Below are 21904 nucleotides of genomic sequence, written 5' to 3' on the forward strand. Positions count from 1 at the left end.
AGGCCCTATTCATCCTCGTCTTGTACCATATTCCACCCCATTACCTAAACTTCAGTCACTGGCCTTCTTCAAGTCGCATGAGATTGTCATGTCCTCCTCCTCCCCCATCACAGAACTTTTGCAAATGTTAGGACCTAAGCCAAACACATTCTTCCTTCTACTCCACTTATTCTTTGTATATTAAATCTCCCATTACTTGCTCACAACATGACCAAGTCAAATACCCCTGCCCTACTTAGCACCTTGTCCATCTCCTGTAAATACTTATGTTTTAAGACTAACCTTTGTGTATGCCATTTTTGGATTAATAATGATCTCTTTGAACTATAAACTCCACCAAAGAAGGTGGTACTATATTTTTGGCATGTGGGAGGGGGTCAGTAGATATTTATTAACTTGAAAGAAAGAAAGAATGAATGAAAGAAAGAAAGAAAGAAAGAAAAGCATTTGAAGCTTGCCATGTCTTTCCTGGTATATCTCAGAATAAACAGGGTTGGAGCCTGTGTTCTGAGAGGGTAGTGGGGCCAAGGGAAGGTAGTAAACCAGAAAACTGTGATGTACAGAGGACCCTCCTCATTCTAGAACTACATTTTTTTTTTCCTGAAAATATTACTGAAGAGTGAAATTCTTGCTAGTCTCTCATGGACTCGTGTTTGGTGGGGAAGAAAAAAGAAAAAGAGCACAGAAAACATGTAGAGATCAATTTCACCTTTAATGAGGAAGAGGAGACAGGATGGATCTTAATTTGTTGTAGTGGGCAATTCAGGAGCAAAGTACTACAGCAGGTTTTTGTTATATAATATATAATACAGCCAACTTTGAAATAAGTGCTATATTCTAAGAAGGATTTTTATCTTTAGGGAGTCTTGTTAGAAGTAGGCACTTTAAACTTGTTACTGATTTAGGATTCATTTCAATATTTTTTTAAACCCAAATGTTTGACATGTTAAAATGCAGTATTTATAAGTAGTGTTTTTCTCCTATTTTGCCCCACCATGAGAATGTTGAATGCTGCTGTTTTGACATAAATTACAAAAATCTTTCAGTTTAGAAATAAAAAGTATAAGAAGCTATGAACGCGGGTTCATCTTTAAGGAGAAAACTTGGGGAGGGGGAATGATAGGGTGCCAGGCAGGCTTCCACATACTGCCCAGTTTTCCTCTGTTTTTACTGCATTTTGTTCCCCCACCAGGAATTCATATGAAGCATTGTAATAAGCCCTCAGAAAATGCTGGCTATTTTTCTCCATCTTATTAGTTAAGAAGCATCAGCTTTAAAAATGACACTTCCTTAGGTGGTTATGAATAAGTCACACACACATTAGTTAAACATTAGTTAAAATAGATGAAGGGGAAGGAGAGGAATCACTGCAGTCACTGCTGCTCTCCAAAGTAGCACATGGGAAACCTGAGGTTGAGAAAGACTATAGGACCAATTTACAGATGCATGACTAGCATAGAGCAAAGCTAGACACGAGACAATGTCTATCACACACAGGACCGCCATTTGCTTCTGTGACTGTACTGTTCCAACACTCAGGTCCTACCCATGACACTGAAAGAATGGATGGGACCACCAAGAGAAAGACTGGGTTTGAAGCATAGTTATTTTTTTTGGTGTCAGTGCTTATTAAACTATTTTTTTTTTTCTTATTACACTATTCTGCTCTACTAGTGAACCTTTTACAGTTTGTTTCAGCATGCCAATGAAGGGCGCTCTCAGAAAAGGTGATTTTTTCCCTTTCCATCTTCTACAACCTAGAGCCCTGACCCCAGGACCAAATTGCTATTTGCTGGCTGTCTTGGGAACTTAACTGACACACACAGTGTTGTTTCTAGATGAGAGATTTCTAATTCCAAACAATTAACTTAGTAACAGATACTTGGAACACATTTCTGTAACCAAGTGGGGGATTGCCGTGTAGTTTCTTTAAACATCTTTCTAAGTGGATAGAAATTTGGGTAGTATCTATATGACTCTAAATTAGAGTCCAAGTGGCTACATGTTGCTTTGCTTAAAACAAGTCTGTTTCCTCATTTTGGAAAGGGAAAAACTATAATCATTCTTAAAAAGAAATTCTAAAAATTTCTTCTTGTGTGGGCTTTGGAATGAACAGATAACTAGATGTAGTTCTCTAGAGGACTCCAAAAACGTTAAAGCAGAAGGCATTAATTAATTGAGTTGACTATATGCCCTGACTTCTGCATTTGCCTCATGTGTTAAGGTTTTATTTGTTTGTTTTTGTTTGCTTATTTTTAAGTCACAGAATTGTGCATTTTTCAGAGCCTTACATCCCTTTCTTGACTGAACTCACTGTAAATAGATAAAGTTCCTGCTCTGTATCACTGCTTTTGCTAACTGAGAAGTCTCTTTATATGCTTATTTAAATCTCCAGTGTGCATATGTGTTTACAGCATACTTTGATTTGTAAATATTGGCTTCCTTTTGGAAATATTAGTTCCTTACCACTAGAACAAATTGATTTCATCTGTCTTCCTCCTCATCTTTAAGCATATTACTTATCCAACTTTCAGCTTTTCTGATATAAAATAAAAATGTCTCACTACAATAAGATTAATAAACAAAGTCAAAAGCCTGCTTATGAAAAAATATTTTAGAAATCCAGTCCTTTTGATTAGTAACCAGCCTTAGTACCAGCAAAACTTCAAAGTGTTCTCTAAACATTGAATTTTCGTCAGTGATGCTGCAAGCCTTAGTTCTCATCTTTCATGCTTACCCATGCGATAACTTCAAAAGGATTAAAAAGAAGAATGACAATCTCTCAAAGCAACCCTGTGCTCAGCCCAGTAATCTTGTCGTTAGCTATCATGCATATACAACCAGATAATTGCTTCATTACATTATGCTTTAATAAGTAATAATTAACATTTGTTACCAAAAAAAAGCAAATACGCAAACCATTTAGAAATGAAATCCAGAGCCCAAGGGATTTCTAGAAGAAAATGAAAAAGAGTTAGACAGCGTCAAATATAGACATCTTCAAAGGGAAAGAGATCATTTAAAGTTTACTTACTGAAATATATTTTTGCATATTTTATTGTTTTTGTCATCTTGCTTGTTATAATCCAGCCAGTGAATGTTCAAAGAACATAAAATCCTACAAATAAATAAAGTGGATATGAGTACATTTACAGAAAGGCAATAGTTAAGACCTGGAGTCTCACATGTAAGCTTTGATTATATAAAGCAATTATGTTTCCCAGAGGTGTTGCAGCAACATGTGATTTAGCAGTAGGAGGAAAATCAAAAAGTTTTAAGCTCAAGGATACTTTCTAGTTTTCAGAATACAAGCTACTTGGAAATCTTATCTGAATCAACAGGGTATCATCAGTCAAAATCTTGGGGGATCAAGACAGTGCAGGCTTTGCAGGGCATTGTGTCAGTGCAGGAAGTTGCAACAGACACTGACTTTTGAGCAAGTATTACATACATCATCATGGACTATGTGGTTAGTAACTAGATAGTCATCTCAGAAGTACTGAAAACTGTAACAGGAGGATTTTGAGAAGGGGTAGTTAGAACTATGTGTTATGGAATGCTAGCATCAAACTAGAGGAGACCAAACATTAGGTTAGTACTTGTGAATTTTGCTGTTTGGATCAGTGAATATTCTCTCATCAGCAGTTTTCCAAAGATCTCTCTGTCAGCACAAGGTAACAAAATGGGGACAGAATTTAAAAATTAAAAATATAATTCTTCCTATCAAATTATATGTAGAAGTAAGTAATTTATCTTGGAAATACATGTGAGAAATTGTTTTAAAAGCTATATTGCACCCCCCCAAAAAAGGGGGAAAAAAGAAATGTCTGGGAACATTCAATATTCTCAGTAAGTATACTTCTCCCTGAAACAATGGAGTTAAAAATTTATTTTTTTGATGACTGGGCTGTTATCTGAATCAGAGCTTCTCCAATTTATAGTGCATAGCAAATTGTTGATAGTACATTTTTACTGCCAGCCTGTTAGATAATATAAGTGGGTAGGGCAGATTAAAGATGATCTGTTTTTTAAATATAAACATTAAGTGCAGAGCTTAATCAGAAAGGCCAAATTAAGGTTTTGGGAAAAGAGCCGTGTGTGTGCGTGCGCATCTGTGTGCATGCATGTTTGGAGGGATTGTAGTTGCAGTGCTGAATGATCAAAAATGGGAAAGGTGATGAGCGCCTGGGTGGCTCAGTTGGTTGGGCAACTGCCTTCAGCTCAGGTCATGATCCCAGGGTCCTGGGATGGAGTCCCACATTGGGCTCCCCCTGCTCTGTGGGGATCCTGCTTCTCCCTTTCCCTCTACTGCTCCTCCTGCTTGTGTACTCCTCTCTCTCTCTCTCTCTCTCTCTCTGTGTCAAATAAATAAATAAAATCTTACCAAAAAAATGGGAAAGGTGAGCAGGAAATGGAAAATTTAAAACCCTGTCACGTGGATATAGAGGAGAATAGGAATGGAAGTAATATTAGGTCACAGGCAAGACTGGAACTGGTTAGCTTTATAGATGCAAATGGGAATTGAGGGTAAGTGACTACTTAGTAAGTATAAAAACCTAGCACTACACATATATGAATTCTACCTTCTACCAGTGATAGGGAACCAATAAGTTAAATTTCTGGAAAAATATATATTCTGTATTAAACTCTAAGTATCTATCAGCAATGTCACTAGGGAATTATTTTTAGTTAATCTATTTCCCAAGTGTCTTTAGAAAAAGCTGAGTAGATAAAGCCATTTTTTCCTCCACAACAGCACACATTAACATAACCTTAAGATTTAGGATCCTAAAACCCTGAAGAACAACAAAATATGAGAGAAAGAATGTAGGTTTATTTTAAAATGCCATGACTTTTTGCAGAGCATTGACAATGATATGCGATGAGGGAGATATTAGAGGAAAAATCATGAACAGGAGATGGCCGAGCATTTGGCACAGGTATCACTTGATTTCTGTTCTCCTATCACTAATCCCCACACCAAGAAGAAAATATTTTTAATGGAGTTTTAAGTTAGAAAAAAAGGGACAAAGACATAATATCTTTGTAATAATGGAAGCTGATACATATTAACTCACCCCACTGAATCCATGTGTCCATGTTCATATTGGAAGGGCAAGACAGGTGTACTTTTCACATTCTGAATGTCACTTAATTCATTGTTAAACAATGAAACAGTCCTGAACTTTACTCTGGATAAATAATGTGCTAATTACATATTTTTCAGTGAAAGCGAAAATGAGTGAAAAATCTAAATTGAAATCAAAAGAGAAGGGTAACTAAGGTTTTGAAGAAATGATGAGTAGGATGTAACAGGGCACCAGTTCTTGAGGGAGAGGGTGTATGAGGGCCAGTGGAGAAGGGCTGCCTATTAGAAATGCCTGAATTCTGACTTCTGAAGACTTGGTCCCAAAGTAGCCTTCTATGCATAATCCTCCTTGGGGGTAAAGTGATGCTGTGTACAATGAGATTGGCTCCATACTGATTAACAAGAAAAGGGAAATAAATCACTCATACTCTTTAAGACCATACTTACAAAGAGAAAACAAGCACCTATCATCGCCGCTTTGACTGTTACATCTAGATCTGCAGGAACGTGAATTCCGAAGTTGTCAGCATTGGTGAAGACATCATTTACAAAACCTGACCAGTATTTCGAAATCTTCCCAATTGTAAGCTTTTCATTAATTGTCTTCACCTTTGAAAAGAAAATAAGAGATGTTAAATCTAAGCGAAACAAATGGTTTTAAGTATGTTTGCTTCAAGAGAGAGATGAATTATTTTATTTATCATCAGTGACAATTCCATGGCATTCATTCCTTTATATAAGCATAAAGTTTGTAGACTTAACTTTATAGTTCACTCTTCAGGAATATTGCTTTTCTGACACTTGTCTAATTCATCCTAATTCCTTTTTTTTTCTTTTTGTATGCAGATTGAGAATATAATAGCTGCAAATAATTGAGGCCAGGCTACCACAAGATGGCAGCAGGTACATAGACTCAATTACATGGTCTAACCTTGAAGGTAATTCCATTACCTGAGGTCCAGATTTCAAACCTGAATTCTTCAATTATTAAAAAAAAAAAAAGAAAGTATTTTTACTAAAGATTTTAGATAAGATTTTTAGAAGAAACTTCTAGGTATAATTTGTAAACTTTTAAATTTTTATTGCTAAGATTTTATAACTACTAACATACTTAAATATTATCAGCCATTGCTTAATCTCATTTTTATATTATACTAAATATTTACCAGGTCATTCCTTTATTACTAACTCCAAGTCCTATTTTTCACTAAAAAAGAAAAATTCTCTGGGCAAATATATCACACAGGAAATGCAGTTTGACATCAAAAATCTATAGTCCTTCTCAGCTAGAAGGCATCTACAATTAAACTTTATCAACTATTTTGCTTGCCCTGATTCTCATGCAAAGGCTGAAAGTGATTCAGTATAAACTTTCACTTCCTGTATGGCGAGAGAAGATATAAAATAGAGAAAGTTACTTAGGACATTCATTACTACAAATACTAAAACTTTTTTAAAATTTAAAAAAAAATATTTGATTTATTTTTGAGGGAGAGAGTATGAGAGTGAGGGATAACACGAGCATTGGGAGGGGCAGAGGGAGAGAGAGAAGCAGATTCTCCACTGAGCAGGGAGCCTGACATGGGCTCAGGCTCAATGTGGGGCTTGATCCTAGGACCCTGGGATCAGGACCTGAGCAAAAGGCAGATGCTTAACTGACTGAGCCACCCATGTGTCCCAATACTAAAATTTTCAAGTCTTAATCATAGGGCACATTTTTATCCTTTAGTTTTTTTGTTTGTTTGTTTTTTCATTTGAGAGAGAGAGAGAGCACGGGGAGGGAAAGAGAAAGGGACAAGCAGACTCCCCACTGAATGAGGAGCCTATCCTTAGTCTTAGGAGAGTCATGCCAAGTCCTTTTAGAGTAGAGTGGAGTTAGAACAGCTCACTTTGCAGAATTTACATCATATTCTGGGTGAACAGTGTTCCCTGAAGTCCCTCAAACTGAACGTCCTAGATGGGATATACATGAATATGTAAAGAAAAAAGGAATGAATAGCAAATATACCCTTTAAATTCAATCTGCTTTACCTAAAATGTATTACTAGGAAAGGCAGTTAAGATAGTTCATATTCTTACAACCAAATTTGCAACTTCCTATTGCTTTTTTAACATTACATTTACAAAATTATGTTTATGTAAGTGTAGATTATTTTACAAAATGAAGTTAGCAGGTCTTCCGGCCATAGCTTCTAAATTAGTGATATTTTAATGGAAGGTGCTTTTTAGATGAGATCTGAACTGGGATATGTAACTTCCAGAGCTACAGGAAAGAAGATATAATTTAGGGTGATTCTAAACTATATGTATTTGCTTTGTACCATGGGTGCTGTAATTCCACACACATCAAAAAGTTTTAGCATGTTTTTTAAAAAAATTCTTAATATCTCTGAAATTATGAGTTATTATTGGCATGTAGAATATGGGCTTATTACATTATTTCACAAGTATATTTCTTCTAAATTTATTTCAGAGATATTTCAGGATTTGAATATCTTAAAATTGAATTATGTTGCAAAAAATCAGGACCTAAGTGAAAACATCCTTCATTCTGTCATTCATACCTCAAAATCCACATCACCAAAACAGCCACATGGTGCACAAGGACCAACAATCTTCAAAATATCTTCTTTGTTTGCATTTTGGATTGTGAATTTAGGCAGAAAGGGGTCCCACTTCTGTGCAACATAACCAACTATAGTACCAGGAGGGGCTTGGATTTCTAACTGTAAGAGATAATAATAAAATAAGATTTTTCTAGGGTTATTGTATTTTAATTTTAAAATGTCAATTTACTTCTAAACAGTAACTTTTATAAAATTATTTTTGTATTCTACAAACTATTCTGAATATCTGCTATAAGGAAACACAGCAGTGGATTTTTTTTCCATTATTTTATAGAAACAAAGAAATTCACTCTGCAGATATGCTTGGCATTATTCACTGAAGGTCCATGTCTTTAATCTTTCTTCCCTGAAGAGAACCTATCCCAGAATTGTCTTCTGACCCTGGACGCTGGCTTTGCCATTTTTGTTCTGAGTGTGGCAGTTGGTCAGGCACTGAAGCTGTTTCCCATGAGGTATTTCCAATCTACTCCCTCTCCTGTGTTGCCACAACACACATCTATTTTTATCCCTCACTTACCAATTATTAGCTATTCATGATTGTTTACCCTTCAGGCTGTCAACTTCAAGCTTCTCTGTGTTCAATTAAAAACAAATGCTTCTTGTGAAGGTACCGGTTTACATACCAGTTTGATTTCTGTTTCACTTCTTCCAAAGCGTTACAGACTAACAATTGCATTTTCAGACTTTAGTATTTTACCCCATTACCTTCATTTCCTTAATTTCTTTATTTTTCATCATATTGTACTTCAACATATTTATGTAGTCAAATCAAATCCATTGTGAAATAAACTAGAGGTGGGTAAAAATAAGGAAAATTGTTTGCTTTTAAATCAAACCAACTCATAATCTGTTTACCTTTTGTCTTTTTTAAATTTATTAAGTTCATAGTCTTATGTGTATGCTTTTAGTGTTCTTGGATCACCAGAGGTGGTTTCAAAGAGTGCTTAGAATTATGTAGATCTACTGGTTAAATCACTAAGTTGTACAGCTGACGGTAATGTAACATTGTGTGTCAATTATACTTAAATTAAAAAAAAACACTGAAAAGAAAGAATTATATAGATTTGTTCTGGGGTCATTTTTAAAATAACTGGTTTGCTTTTGACCACATTTTTAAAAATTATTAATGGGTATCAAGGTGCATCTTTTCATTTATGTGACATTGGGCTACTATAAAATAAAACATTAATTATCAGAAACTTTCAAACAGATATATTATACTGACCATACCATCTTAGAGCATATTAAATCTTAAATATCCTCAGTAGGAGGACGAAGATTTGGACTCCATGTATGACTACCTTCTCCATTTTATCACTTAACCAGGCAACTGCCTATAAATAGTTGGAGAATTAGCTTCAATATGTATTGCTAGAAACTTCCTCAATTAACCCCATTCATATTGATATTTATTTCTCATCATGCCAAGTAGAGTAGTTAAACATAGGTCGTCAGTAGAAAAACTGGTTTTTTTTTTTACTTTTTTTTTGAGAAACTGGGGTTTGAATAAGGACAATGGATCAAGCCCCACTCATGATATTTCATGGATGTGTAAGTTACTTCCAATGTCTAAGCCCCAGTTTTCTCAGTTCCTAAATGTGGAGAGTAAAACGTATTTTTTTCTAGCTCATACAGATGTTATGATATCAAAGAGATTAAGGTAAGTGAATGTTCCATATTGACTTAACTGCATTATGTCAGTGAAAGTTATTATTGTAGCTCTATTAGATAATGATGAAAATCTATTATATATTAAAATAATTAAATGATTCCCTTCAGAACAATAACATAGTTTTTGTTCCCGTTCGAAGTTTGTCATAAATGGATGAATGGGATGGGAGATTCTGTATGAAAAGTAATACCTAACCAAGAGAACACCTTGGAAGGGTTTAATATTACTCAGCCCTTTCTGAGCTTTGCTATAGTCAGAGAATGCAAAGGGTAGATTTGCTTAATGGTGGATCTCATAGATATTATAATTATGTGCCTAATAGAGATTCAAGAGGATGTGTCCTATTTACATGACACATTAGCTGTCTTTTCCCATTCACCAGAAGCCACTAGAGTTTTTGGTTGGAAAGAAAACAAAGCAAAACAAAAAGAAGCTAGTGAATCACCAAATCCTTAAGCTATTCTGCTCCTAAAGGAGCAACTTACTAAATCAAACAATCCCGAGGTGAATTGCCTCATGGCTCCAGATGGGTGCCATTTATTAAATAATTGTTAATCTTTTCAAATGTAGAAAAATAAAAGTACACGCCCAGCCCATGACTAACCTCTTGCAGGTAGCAAGGGCACCAGCAGCTGTTACACCTCAAAGGCCTGTTTACTGTAATCACCTCCCGACCTGAGTTATCCGTGATCCTCAGAGTGCAAGACCGCAGCGTGGAACAGAAGGTACGATTAAAGCAGACGCTTTCCTCCACTGCAAAGTAAATTCTTTGTCCCAGGCTGTTTTTAATCTCGTATTTGTTGGAAGTCTCAGTGCCAAGTATCACTAAGGGAGGAAAAAATAATTCATCAAAACAATGCTATTGCCTAGTATCAAATCTTTAAATAAGTAAAGAAAAGAAAACGGAGTCACTGACTAATTATTAAGTATACGGTAACTTCTTCATGCAAATCTACTTCCATGCTCTAAAATTTGAGGGCTTAGCTATGGAAATCAAAGTACTGAGAACAAAGCTGTGCAATGATTAAATTTTGATTCCAGATATATGACCTACTTGGAACACATAGTGCCGCTTTTCAACTGAAGAAGCAAGTCTGAAAAGAATCGAATCCTGAAATAATCCTTCTATCATTGCTGTGGAATTTACTGGGACAACTCACAGCATAGTAATGGTTTTGTTTTAGGATCTATTTGGCTATATATCTACAGCTGCGTGCCATCCTGCCATCTGCTTATTACAATTTTGACATATTTTAGATATGTATAGAATATTAAGAATAAAAAATACTCAAGCAATTTGTATTTGGTTAGTCATCATTGTAAATCTGTGTATTGTTAAATAACAAGCCATTTGATGAATCACTGATTCAATGATAAAACATTGAATTTTGTTAGATGGGTTTCTGTTATTTATTTATTTATTTATTTATTTTTTATTTATGGTTTTATTTCAAATTTTTATTTAAATTCCAGTTAGTTAACATGCAGTGTAATATTAGTTCCAGGAGTAGAATGGTTTTTTTTTTTTTTTAAGTTATTTATTGGACAGACAGAGATCACAAGTAGGCAGAGAGACAGGCAGAGAGAGAGAGAGGAGGAAACAGGCTCCCCGCTGAGCAGAGAGCCCCATGCGGGGCTCGATCCCAGGACTCTGGGATCATGACCTGAGCTGAAGGCAGAGGCTTTAACCCACTGAGCCACCCAGGCGCCCCTAGAATGGGTTTTTGTTATTTAGTTTCAAGCTTGATTTCCATTTCTGAAATTACTAAAAAAAATACATTATTAACAAGCATGGAAATGATCAAACATCTTTTATTATTTTAAAATAAAAATAATGTTAGATCCCTGTTAACAATATTACTAAAGACTTGGAGAGTTTTATGCTTTTATGTTTATCTGTATCAGACTAACAATTTGCTTTCCAATATTTATTTTAAAAAGTAGACCTACTGTTCTTTTTTATTTAATTTTATCAACATTTAACTTTATTGTTTATGATGTATTTAAATGTAACAAAATTTCTGAAGCCTAAAATATTTTTAACAGTTTTAATAAGTATAGAATGTAATATACTTACTTCCAAGAAGCTCCACCTGCTGGTGTATAATTATCAGGTCTAACTGTAAAGAATGACATAAAGGAAATAAAAAGCATTACATCACACTTTGAAACCCTTTGGAGATATTACTATCAACCTATTCACCACATGAAATTCTGTAATTTTCATGTTCTCCATTAGGAAGTGGTTGAAACAGCTCACATTTTATAACGAAAAAGGTATCTTTTGTATTCAAGTAAAAATAAAAAAATTACAAGAGCTCTGAAAATCCCAAGGCAGAATTGCCCAGAATAAGAATAAGAACTGCAGTTAACTCTGTGTTCTTCTGTGATAAAAGGATAAAAGAGTAACTGTTGGAAATAATACTTGAAGATTTTTAAACAGTCTCTAAATAATAATGCCTAAAAGTTTTTTAAACTCATTTTTTTAAACTCATTTTTTTAAGCAATGGTCTGAACGTGTGGCCTCCCCTCTCCACCCTGCCTAAATCCTCTTTCACTCTCAACTCATTCCTCACAGAAATAAAATGTCTTTGTTAAAGCTGAGAGAGATCCTTCTATAAATTGTTCTCACTCATACCTTCCTCCGGATGAGAAAAAAAAACAACCACGAGAAATCCTATTGATGCCTACACAATCTCCATTTAAGCAGAATAAGTTTTGCCACTAACAGCTGACATAATAAAATCTGCTTTATGTAATTAAAAATGAAGTTAGCTTACAGAGATAAAGTAACCATAGATAATTAAGAAATGGCTATATTTAAAAGTATACAATGCAAATATTTAAAGGAAATATTAAAATATGTTCTTGGAATGAATTTTATTTTTCGCTAAGATAAATTCATGAACCATGAAGACTATTGTCTTCTCCAACACTTCATGTTGTATTTTGCCTCTGAATTTTACTTTATTCTCCCTTAACATTAATAAACTCCCTGGTAACCATTTAACTGAAATGTCATTAGTAATATTTGGCATTGATTGGGCATCATAAACCCAGAAAATCTGAAGTTACATTACTTCCTATATTCTCCTTGTATATCCTGAGGTGCAGGTAAAACTAATGCTTCATCCTCTATTTAAATCTTATCCTTAAATGAGCTCATGTAGCCTTTTTTTTTTAAGGTTCACAAAAAATATTTTCCATAAATAATTTATGATTTAAGAGGTTCTAAAACCTATTTTAACAATAATGGCAATTTTTGAATATTAGAATCAGTCTTTTGTAGTGTATTATTGTTCTGTTCTCTTTTGAGGCAAGTGGAGAGTTGAGAGAAGAGAAAAGTCAAAAAGGATATCCACGATTATTTAGTGTTGGGTCCGTTAGAGGTAACTTAGGTATGGAGAAGAATGATGGGGGCAAGACTAAAGTTTGAATCCAAGAACTTTAATGTTAGTGGCATCGATTGAGTTTTAGTCTTGAAATTTAGAGACTATCAATTGAGATCCACTGCACATTGGAAAGGAAAGTCGTACCCCTCTGCTTTTTAATAATAGCAGTTGTTTATTTAGTGGCTACCAGGAGGTGGTCACTGTGGTAGATATTTTGATATAGTGTTTGATTTAATCCTCATAAAAACTCAGAGAGGTAGATATCATTACATTTTATCCATGAAGAAACAATCCCAGAGGGAGTAAGTAGTTGGCCCAGGATCGCAGAACTTGTAAAATTGTTGGGCAGGGATTCAGACACAGATCTTACTGCCTGCCACCCATTTTGATATGCTTTCTACTCTGTAGTTGTTTGTATTGGCATCACTAAACTAATCTTAGGAACTGGGATAAACAATTCTTAAGTGATATTGTGGAACTTCTGAGTACCTTTTCTTCCTAGTTTGTCTACCCTTTTACATGCCCCAATCTTTGTGATAATATTTGATTTGATCTATCTCTGTGAGCAAAGCCCCTGGATTTGAGGGTCTTGTTTTGTTCTCATAGTTTCCTTTAAGTAGTCCTGGGCACTTCTAAACTATGGTCCAAATGAGTCCTTTCCATCCTTGGCTATTAAATGATGGGCTAGGAATTGTTGGCAACTTTAGACAGATTGGATCATATATTGAAATATCAGGGCAAGTAAAGCACTGAAGTATGAAAACCATAGAGTGAAAATCTAATGAAAGCTTTGGATATATAGCTTAAGAATAAATTCTCATGTATAATTTATCAGGTTTACAGGTATCAGTGATTCCATTAAATATATGTACTTCAAAATAAATTGGATCTACACATGTGTCTTTGTAGAATTTAACTCACTACTCCTACCCACAGGTAGGTGACTAAATTCTAATAATTATCATTTGACACTAATAGGATAAAATGATATTGACTATTATGAATATGTTAATCCAGAGAGAGAATCTCTAGTTTATTCTTAGGTTTAGCTCTATATGAATGGTGTAAATACACACACACAAATATACACACATATACATTCATATATATGTATATTGCATACATATTTACATATATATACATGTACATATATACATATGTATATATGTATTTTTGTTTATATACATACCTGAAATTTTATTTTCAAATTGTTAATGGAAACAAGATTTTCATTAGTCATTGGATGGACTTGATTAAAGGCAAATAAATGAGTTTTTACATTTTAACTTTGATTTTTTTAATTTAGAAGGATTTTTTTGTATTTTTTAATATTTCCTGTTTATTGAAGGATATACTATTTTCAAATACGCATGATTTTATTTCATTCTTATGGTTTTTAGATAAAATTTAACAGAAAATTCATTATATATATATATATATATATCTTACAGACTTGTGGTATAAAACATTCAAAATGCTCATTTATCCTGTTATAAGTACACTGCTTTAAAGTAAGCAAGTGTTCTTTTAGAATAAGGTGAATAAATTACCTCTCCCTTTGAAATAAACTATTCACCAATTTGTGGCCTATTTTTATTTTCTGAAAAAGATTACCAAAGGTATATGTCTGGAAAATTGACTTCATTTTAGAACTGAAGCCAATGGGTTCATATCTCTATTTATGGAATGTAAAAAAAGAAATGTATTCATGTCAAGCATCTGGCTCCGGGTGTGTCATCATTCATGGATGGAAGAAGAATATGTGATGACCATATGTGATCATCAAACCTCAGCCCTCTGGCACTGGTATATCACTTTTATACTTGGCAAAACCTTGTCTGACAACATTCCCAAACAGCTTGCAGCAGTTAATCAACTCTAGTCAGCTATTACAGCTGATCCTTTCTGCAGATGGAAGATGGTAGGTTAGCTTTTCCAGCTCTTTTACATATCTCCCTGAGCTCTCCAGTCTCTGAAGTACATTTGTCTGCCAGTGGGTTTCTGGAGAAGGCATCTGCAATTATAAACATTTTCCCAGGAACATATGCTGCTTGCAGCTTAAACCCTATCAGGCATAACAGAAATCTCTTGTACCTTAAGGGAATTAACACAGAGATTTGATTTTGATAAAGGAGATAGACTTTATAGTTTGAAAGAATGCCAAAGAAGCTGAAAATAGCAGCAGATGTGCTGACATCTCAATATTAGTGTATTTCTAATCTTTTGCAGGATAAAATACAAAAGCAACAAATATCTATATCTCTATCTATATCTATATATTTATATGGCTCTTTATGTGCCACATAATTCAGACGATGGTATTTCTTGATTGATTTATTATAAGGATTGAATCACTCCTCACCCTCCAATGACTATATCTAATACTAATATAATCTTTTAAGCAAGTCAGCCTGGAGATGCAACAGTATCAAAGACAATGGTGTTAACTTGGTAATTTGCTTTCCCTTGCCTTTATAGCTACCTTTTGAGATTCAGTTGAAGACGCTGAGTTCTCAGATCATTACTGATGTCTCTCCTGTGTACTTAGATCCTTAACAACCTTTCTCTCCTCTACGCACCTGCACACATTACGATGGTGTGTTTATCTGGCTTTAGTACATAGCCTTGCACTTTTTGTCAACATTTTTTGCATGCCGATTAGGTTGCAGAATGTTTAGGTGAGAGGGCCTAGGTTTTATGCTTTTTATATGTCTTGATGATAGCAAGTACTCAATAAATATTCTTTAATTAAATAGCTGTAGGTGACTAGATGTGTCAGACAATTCCTTGAGGATACATTTGCTTATACCTTGAGCAATGAGCAGAAGGAGGATAAATGTGCTAAACAGCTCCATCAAAAATGTTTAGTGTCATCACTCTGCCAAATAAATAAGGATAATAGAAGTGGGAATAAAAAAGAATACATTTGTTCCTAAATAATAGAGATAATTTTTTTCATAATTTCATAATTTATACTGCTTTTCTCATTTCAGTAAGTGATTTGTTGAAGTTCTTCAACTGTGGTTGAAAAGCAAGAAACCAAGTCTGTATTCATTTTAAGGGGTGAACGTGTGTAGAAATAAAGAGATAAAAACACCTGGCTTAAATATTCTAGACCAGGAGGGAGACTGCCTGGTGGAGGGATTGCTGGCTGCCACACTTGGTTCCCTGGGTTGGGAAGTGAGATCTGAAAATTGTGGTCAGGGTCTGGAGCTCCAGGAAGAAAGCCAGGCAAACCTCTACTTCTTTGGTTCTGCGCATCTGCAAGAGAATGAAAATCTCAGCCCATATTTACATTTAGGCTATTTCATTGAGTTTTTCTCATAGTACTTGTTACTTCTGAATTCAGAGGGTCAATAATCTCCTGAATTTTCCCTACTCACTGTTGCCTTCACTTAACCCCTAAGCCAGAGAAAAAGGAATGCGAAGACAGCTGATAGAAGTTGTATGAAAATGTTGGGTAATTTGGGCAAAATAAATGATTCCACAAAAATATATTTTTGAAAGCACATTAAACTGTTCAAAGAGCTGAAAAATTATAAACTCCAAAAGGAAAATAAATGGTAAAAAGAACTAGATGTTCTCTACTCATAAAAAGATAAACATAGATACCAGTTTTGAACCATAATTACCAGTTTCAAGGCGTATTCTCCCTTCCTCAGATACTATGAGGGTACCTTGTAATTGCTGAGAATATTTTGTCTCTTTTGATCAATCCTACTGCTGTGGCTAGGTTTAATTCAGTGGTCCTTACTCTTTAGGCTCTACCACAACCACCTGGAAGTCTTGTTAAAAGACAGATTCCTGGGCCCCACCCCAGAGTTTCTGATTCAGGAGTTGGCAGGAGTGAGGCTTCAGAATGTGCATGTCTCTTAAGTTCCCAGATGAGCTAATGCTGCTGCTCTGACCATATACTTTGAGAACTAATGGGTTAATTCTACATACGAGGAGAACATTCAAACTAATTTATGAGCTTAAGGGCAGTATAATATCTAATGAAGCTTTGATTTCCCAGTATTTTGTATAAAAACATCCAAACAGAAAATATTTACAGAATTCTAAAATGTTTGGCTTTGATTTTAAATCACCTGTTTTCTATATTATTGCCAGATAAAAATGTTCTAATTCCACTTATCTGCTAGATTAAAATGTAGATATTTGCTATTTATCCTGCATTAGTCTGGAAACTGTAGTATTATGCATAAGATGTAATAATGTGTGGAAAAATCTTCTTTTTTAAAAAAATCACAAATTCCTGCCTTTCTACTATCACTTTTCTTTTTTCTTTTTGCATGATTGCCTTTTAGATTTCTCCCTCATTAGATACCATTTTTTTCAAAGACTATCAGAGTTTTTATTCCTCATCTTTATTAATCCATAAATTATTGGAGTTCTCACAGTTGCATTCATTTAGTTTGATAACACTATACTGTCTTAGATTGAGCGTAGGTATGGGTCAAGATCTGTGATAGGTGTTTTCAAATATTAGAGGGGCCATTATGAAAACAAATAATTCACACTATTCTGAAGACATATGAATGGGAAGAACAAGAAAAATGGTCTGCTATAAGGATAAGTTTATAACAGCTGCACACAGATTTGAGTAAGTACTCTCATTGTACTTATACTAAAGTTGGAGTGACATCTATATAATTCACAGTAGATTAGAATGGTTTATCTCTCCCGAATTCATGTAAGTTGTGGGGGTGTATTTTTCAGAATTTTTAAATCTCTAAAAAATAAATTTGAAGAAAGGACTGAGTTTCCTTTGGTGATAGTAAATTCCCCACTATTAAGAGAATTCAAGCATAGCCTGAATGAGTTCTTGGAGAGGGATTGAAAAAAAAAAAAAAGCCAAAACAAACTGGTGAAGGAACATGGGCATCCAAGTAATCGTCCTTTGGACATTGACATAAACCATTTGCAGTAATAATCAGCTCATTAAGTTTGTGTATACATGTAGTGTTAATGAGAACCAATTGCCAGGTGATTCATTTATTTATTTAACCTTCAAGTTGTAGGAATGGATGAAGATAGGTGTTTAAGTTTGTATTGGTCTGTGACATTTCGAATTTGGACATGCTTTAGCGTTAGGACCATAGGGAAAAAAACTTGTCATTTGGCCTCATTAAAATAGAGCTCCATATAGGGGCGCTTGGGTGGCTCAGTTGGTTAAGCTGCTGTCTCTTCACTTCTGCATGTGCTATGATCTCAGGGTTTGGGATCAAACCCCACGTTGGGTCTCTGTGCTCAGGAGGGAGTTTGCTTCAGGACTCTCTCTCCCTCCCTCTGCCTGCCCCCCGCCCCTTGCTCTCTCTCTCTAAAATAAATAAGTAAATCTATAAATAACTAGATAACTAGTTATAAATAACTAGATAAATAAAATAGAGTTCCACACCAATATCAGCAGTTTGCTCCGTCCCACAGGACCCATCCTGAACTTCTCAGATCTGGGCAGACAAAAAGCATAGCCGCTCGAGTACTCCTCCTCTTGGAGAAGTGGAGAAGGTGCCCTGAACGGAACCTCCATCAGCAAACTGGGGAGGAAGACTGTGTAACACCATGTCTAATTTGGGAGAGGACCCAAACGGCAAGGTTAGCTGGAAATAGTAACACGGAACAAACAATCCTTTCTTTAGCTTAGTGCCAAAAGCACAGTTGTCATTGACTTTCAGAGAAAAATAGAGGCGAATTTATGATCTAGAGAAAACCAGTTCTTAATGATAAAATTTAGGATAGAAGTTCATCCTGGCTGTGAAGGTGTATGACTGTTGACCAAAAAGGGGACTTTATGAAATGCCAGAAATGTTCTATATCGTAATTTTGTTGGTGGTTACACAAGCGCATCCTTGTTTTAAAAAATCATGAACTTAAGTTTGATGCTCTTTATGCAGTGGACTGTATGCATGTTATCCTTCAAATAAAAAAAAAAAACACATACAGGGATCGATATCTAATAATAGCTGGCAGAAGATCATTAGATTCTCTCTCGTCAGTTGTGTTGTTAGAAAGATTAGCAAATTACTTCAGCTCTATCTTGTAAGCTATATCTGCTGTGACAAAATACAGATTATTGAGTGTCTTGCAAGTGGCTCTACATTCTGGACGCAGGTCTTTGGGTCCTTAGACCTCAAAGCAGGTCAAGAAGCAGTGATGCACTGGGGGCCCAGGGCAGATCATGTCAAAAGTCTGACTGGAGTCTCAGCCGGAAACTCTTGTCACCATGGTGACAGCACTTGCTTCCTTTTCTGAGACTTCAGTTCATATTGGAACAACTTTTAAAGATGGCTTCTGGGGTGCCTGGGTGGCTCAGTGGGTTAAGCCTCTGCCTTCAGCTCGGGTTGTGATCTCAGGGTCCTGGAATCAAGCCCCACATCGGGCTCTCTGCTCAGCAGGGAGCCTGCCTCCCCCTCTCTCTCTGCCTGCCTCTCTGCCTACTTGTGATTTCTGTCTGTCAAATAAATAAATAAAATTAAAAAAAAAAAAAAAGATGGCTTCTGTTCAGTTTAGATCATCCTGGAAACTCCCGTCTTTCTCAAACTTAAAATTTGGGACCAACTTGTTCTTCAGTTGTGTTTATTTATACTAAATCAGGGGACTTCAGACCACACAAGTGTTTCTTCACTTCTAATGGCATCCAGTATTCAGACTGTGCTCTGGTTTAGTGGTGCTGATTCAACTGCCCACAAAATGTGTGAAATATCCAATGACTCTGTATTCCCTGGGAAATAATAATTGCCACTATCATTCGTGAGCCAGAAGACTTTCATGATGTTATGAATAAGGTCCTGCAACATATTTGAAGAAAACTGTCTACCAAAATGTTTTAGGTAAATAATTGATGATAATCTGATTTGCCCTCTCAAACCAGATTTCTAATTCAAAAGGCAGCTTTGTTTTCATTTCCTTTAAATAGAATAGAGTCTCTAACAGATGTTCTGCCCACTTCATGTGCTAAATAATTTGAGTAGGTTGCAGGAGTATTAGTTTTCCACCTGAAGTTTTGCCTCTAAGTTTAGTGGTGAGTTTTTATCATTACTGAACATCACTGCTTTTTTTGGTAGATTAATCATATTTTGATCTTACTATGCTTTCCAGTCACAAGTTTCTTCAAAGACTCAGACCACCAGTTAAAGAAGGAACGCCTTTGAATTTCTATCTGGCTTTGAATTTCTATCTACTCTTTTAAAAATGTATAACTAGCTTATAAATATTTCACATACTCTGCAACTCTTTACCTTACAGGCTACGGTTGTTGCTATAACTCTTATAAAGTGAAGAAGTGTTTCGGATTAAGTGTTGGTGTCAGTCTTAAATGAAAGAAAAGGCTTGTCAAGATTTTTTTTGTTGGCTTTCAAATATAAAAATGAGGCACATGTATTAAAATTCATGATTTTTTTGTTTCATGTCTATAGTTTACAATTTGTTTCAGCTTTCTCCGTGATACTCAGGGACTGGTGTACATTAAATGTTGAAGGAAAATGAAAAGATTACCTTCTTTGTTCCATATTAAATAGCATCCCAAAGTGTGTTTTGATAAAGAAAGCAAATAAGCATATGTACTTCTTTGAAAGCTTCATTAATTTAGTTTAGTGGTGGATTTTTTTTGGTGGACTCTATTATCCTATTTGTAATTAAGTTAAAAGGTTTCTGCCAATTATACTAATCATAATTCTTCATGCTAAAACTTTTTATTACAGGCTAGAATTTAATGGTTTGTTCTGATAATGGAATGAAACACATTATAATCTCATTTTTATAAATTGCACAAGTGTTTTTAGTGAGATTGAAACTTATTGCCTTCAAAAACAACCATATCTCTTGTCTTTTAAGAAGTTATTTAAAGTAAGACAGAACTAATGATATTTATACAGTTTTAGGAATTTGAGGGAAAAATGCCCAGCTTCCTGTCCAACAAAGTCCCCAATTAATCTGCTTACTTAGATTAGTTATTTTCTGTTTGCTTTTTTATATATTATTTACTGTCAAAGAATTTGGGGAGTTTTTTTCATAACTCAGTAATATTTACTTCTTGTTCATTAAATTATTAGAATTTACCAACACCACATACTGAATTCTTTGTAAGTGGCTATATCATAACAAATGGGGAATTTAAAAATACCGAACTGTACTTTAACACTTTTTAACTTATGTGTGAAAAGTTTTTTTCAAATCCCTTTAAACTTGGAATATCAACCTGTCCTTGTGTTTGGTATTAAATACTGCCCTTCTAAATTCTGCTATGCAGCTTTTCTTATTAATTCACTAGATTTATATTCATGATAACTAAAACATTGTTTATATCTTAACTTTTACCTTCAATCAGATAGTGTTTCTTTTTTAATTTAATGGAACACTTTCCTTGAAGTTAAAAATTCCAGTCTTCAAAATTGATAAATGACAGATTTCAAAGTGTCAACCTCACTGATTGTAAAATCCCTACAACTGAGTACTTTTAGTCATAAATAAGGAAAAATTTATTAGCTAACTATATTTACTCTTACCTTTAGAGGCCATGAAGATGTTCGAGTCACTTCTTCAAAGGCAGCTGGGTAAAAGAAAAGGCTTTTCTTGTTGCAGCAAGGAGAAAAAACACAGCATGCATAAAAACTTCAGAAGGTGTCTGTCTACTTCATGTCAGCTTACAAATAACAGAGGAAGCGAGTGCCTTACTGTATCCGGAGTGATGTATTTTATCACTTTGGACAACAGGGGGAGATGAAGCTATCAGCAAAGGTAAACGCTACTCAAATCATCATACTCTCGGTGTCTGAAGGAACAATATGAAAATAATAAAAAGAGGAAAGGAAAATATGCAATACTCATTTTAAGAGTCTTGTATTCATGTAGTTATTGTTTTTTTAATATTTCTTCAAATGAATATATATATATATATATATATGCCCTTGCTTTCACTATTATATCAGAAATATTCTATTTTTCTAGTTTCTAGAAATCTCCTGGGCCAGAGTCTATGATACATTATTCCATCCTCTGTAAGTTTCTGACAGTTATAAACACAATATTTTATATTTTGAAAATGAACTTTAACATTATTTCTCTCTCAGGATTTCTTCATGTTCTCTCCCCCAAAAGCAAAGAAGCAAGAAGAGAATTATTCCTT

General features: G+C 34.8%; 1 protein-coding gene across 1 annotated transcript; it reads right to left on the bottom strand.

Annotated features, from left to right (window-relative positions):
• Positions 1 to 1615: 1615 nt before the first annotated feature.
• Positions 1616 to 21297, bottom strand: LOC308350535 (phospholipid scramblase family member 5; the record flags this gene model as incomplete). The annotated part of the gene is made up of 8 exons (XM_080815915.1): positions 1616 to 2953; positions 3035 to 3118; positions 5537 to 5698; positions 7654 to 7815; positions 9993 to 10213; positions 11466 to 11508; positions 15878 to 16041; positions 21285 to 21297. The coding sequence occupies 7 exons, from the start codon at positions 21295 to 21297 to the stop codon at positions 3080 to 3082; spliced, it is 804 nt and encodes a 267-aa protein (XP_080672041.1). The 3' UTR covers positions 1616 to 2953; positions 3035 to 3079.
• Positions 21298 to 21904: the final 607 nt, after the last annotated feature.

Source organism: Martes martes (assembly GCF_963455335.1).
Source record: "Martes martes genome assembly, chromosome: 1".
Taxonomy (NCBI): domain Eukaryota; kingdom Metazoa; phylum Chordata; class Mammalia; order Carnivora; family Mustelidae; genus Martes; species Martes martes.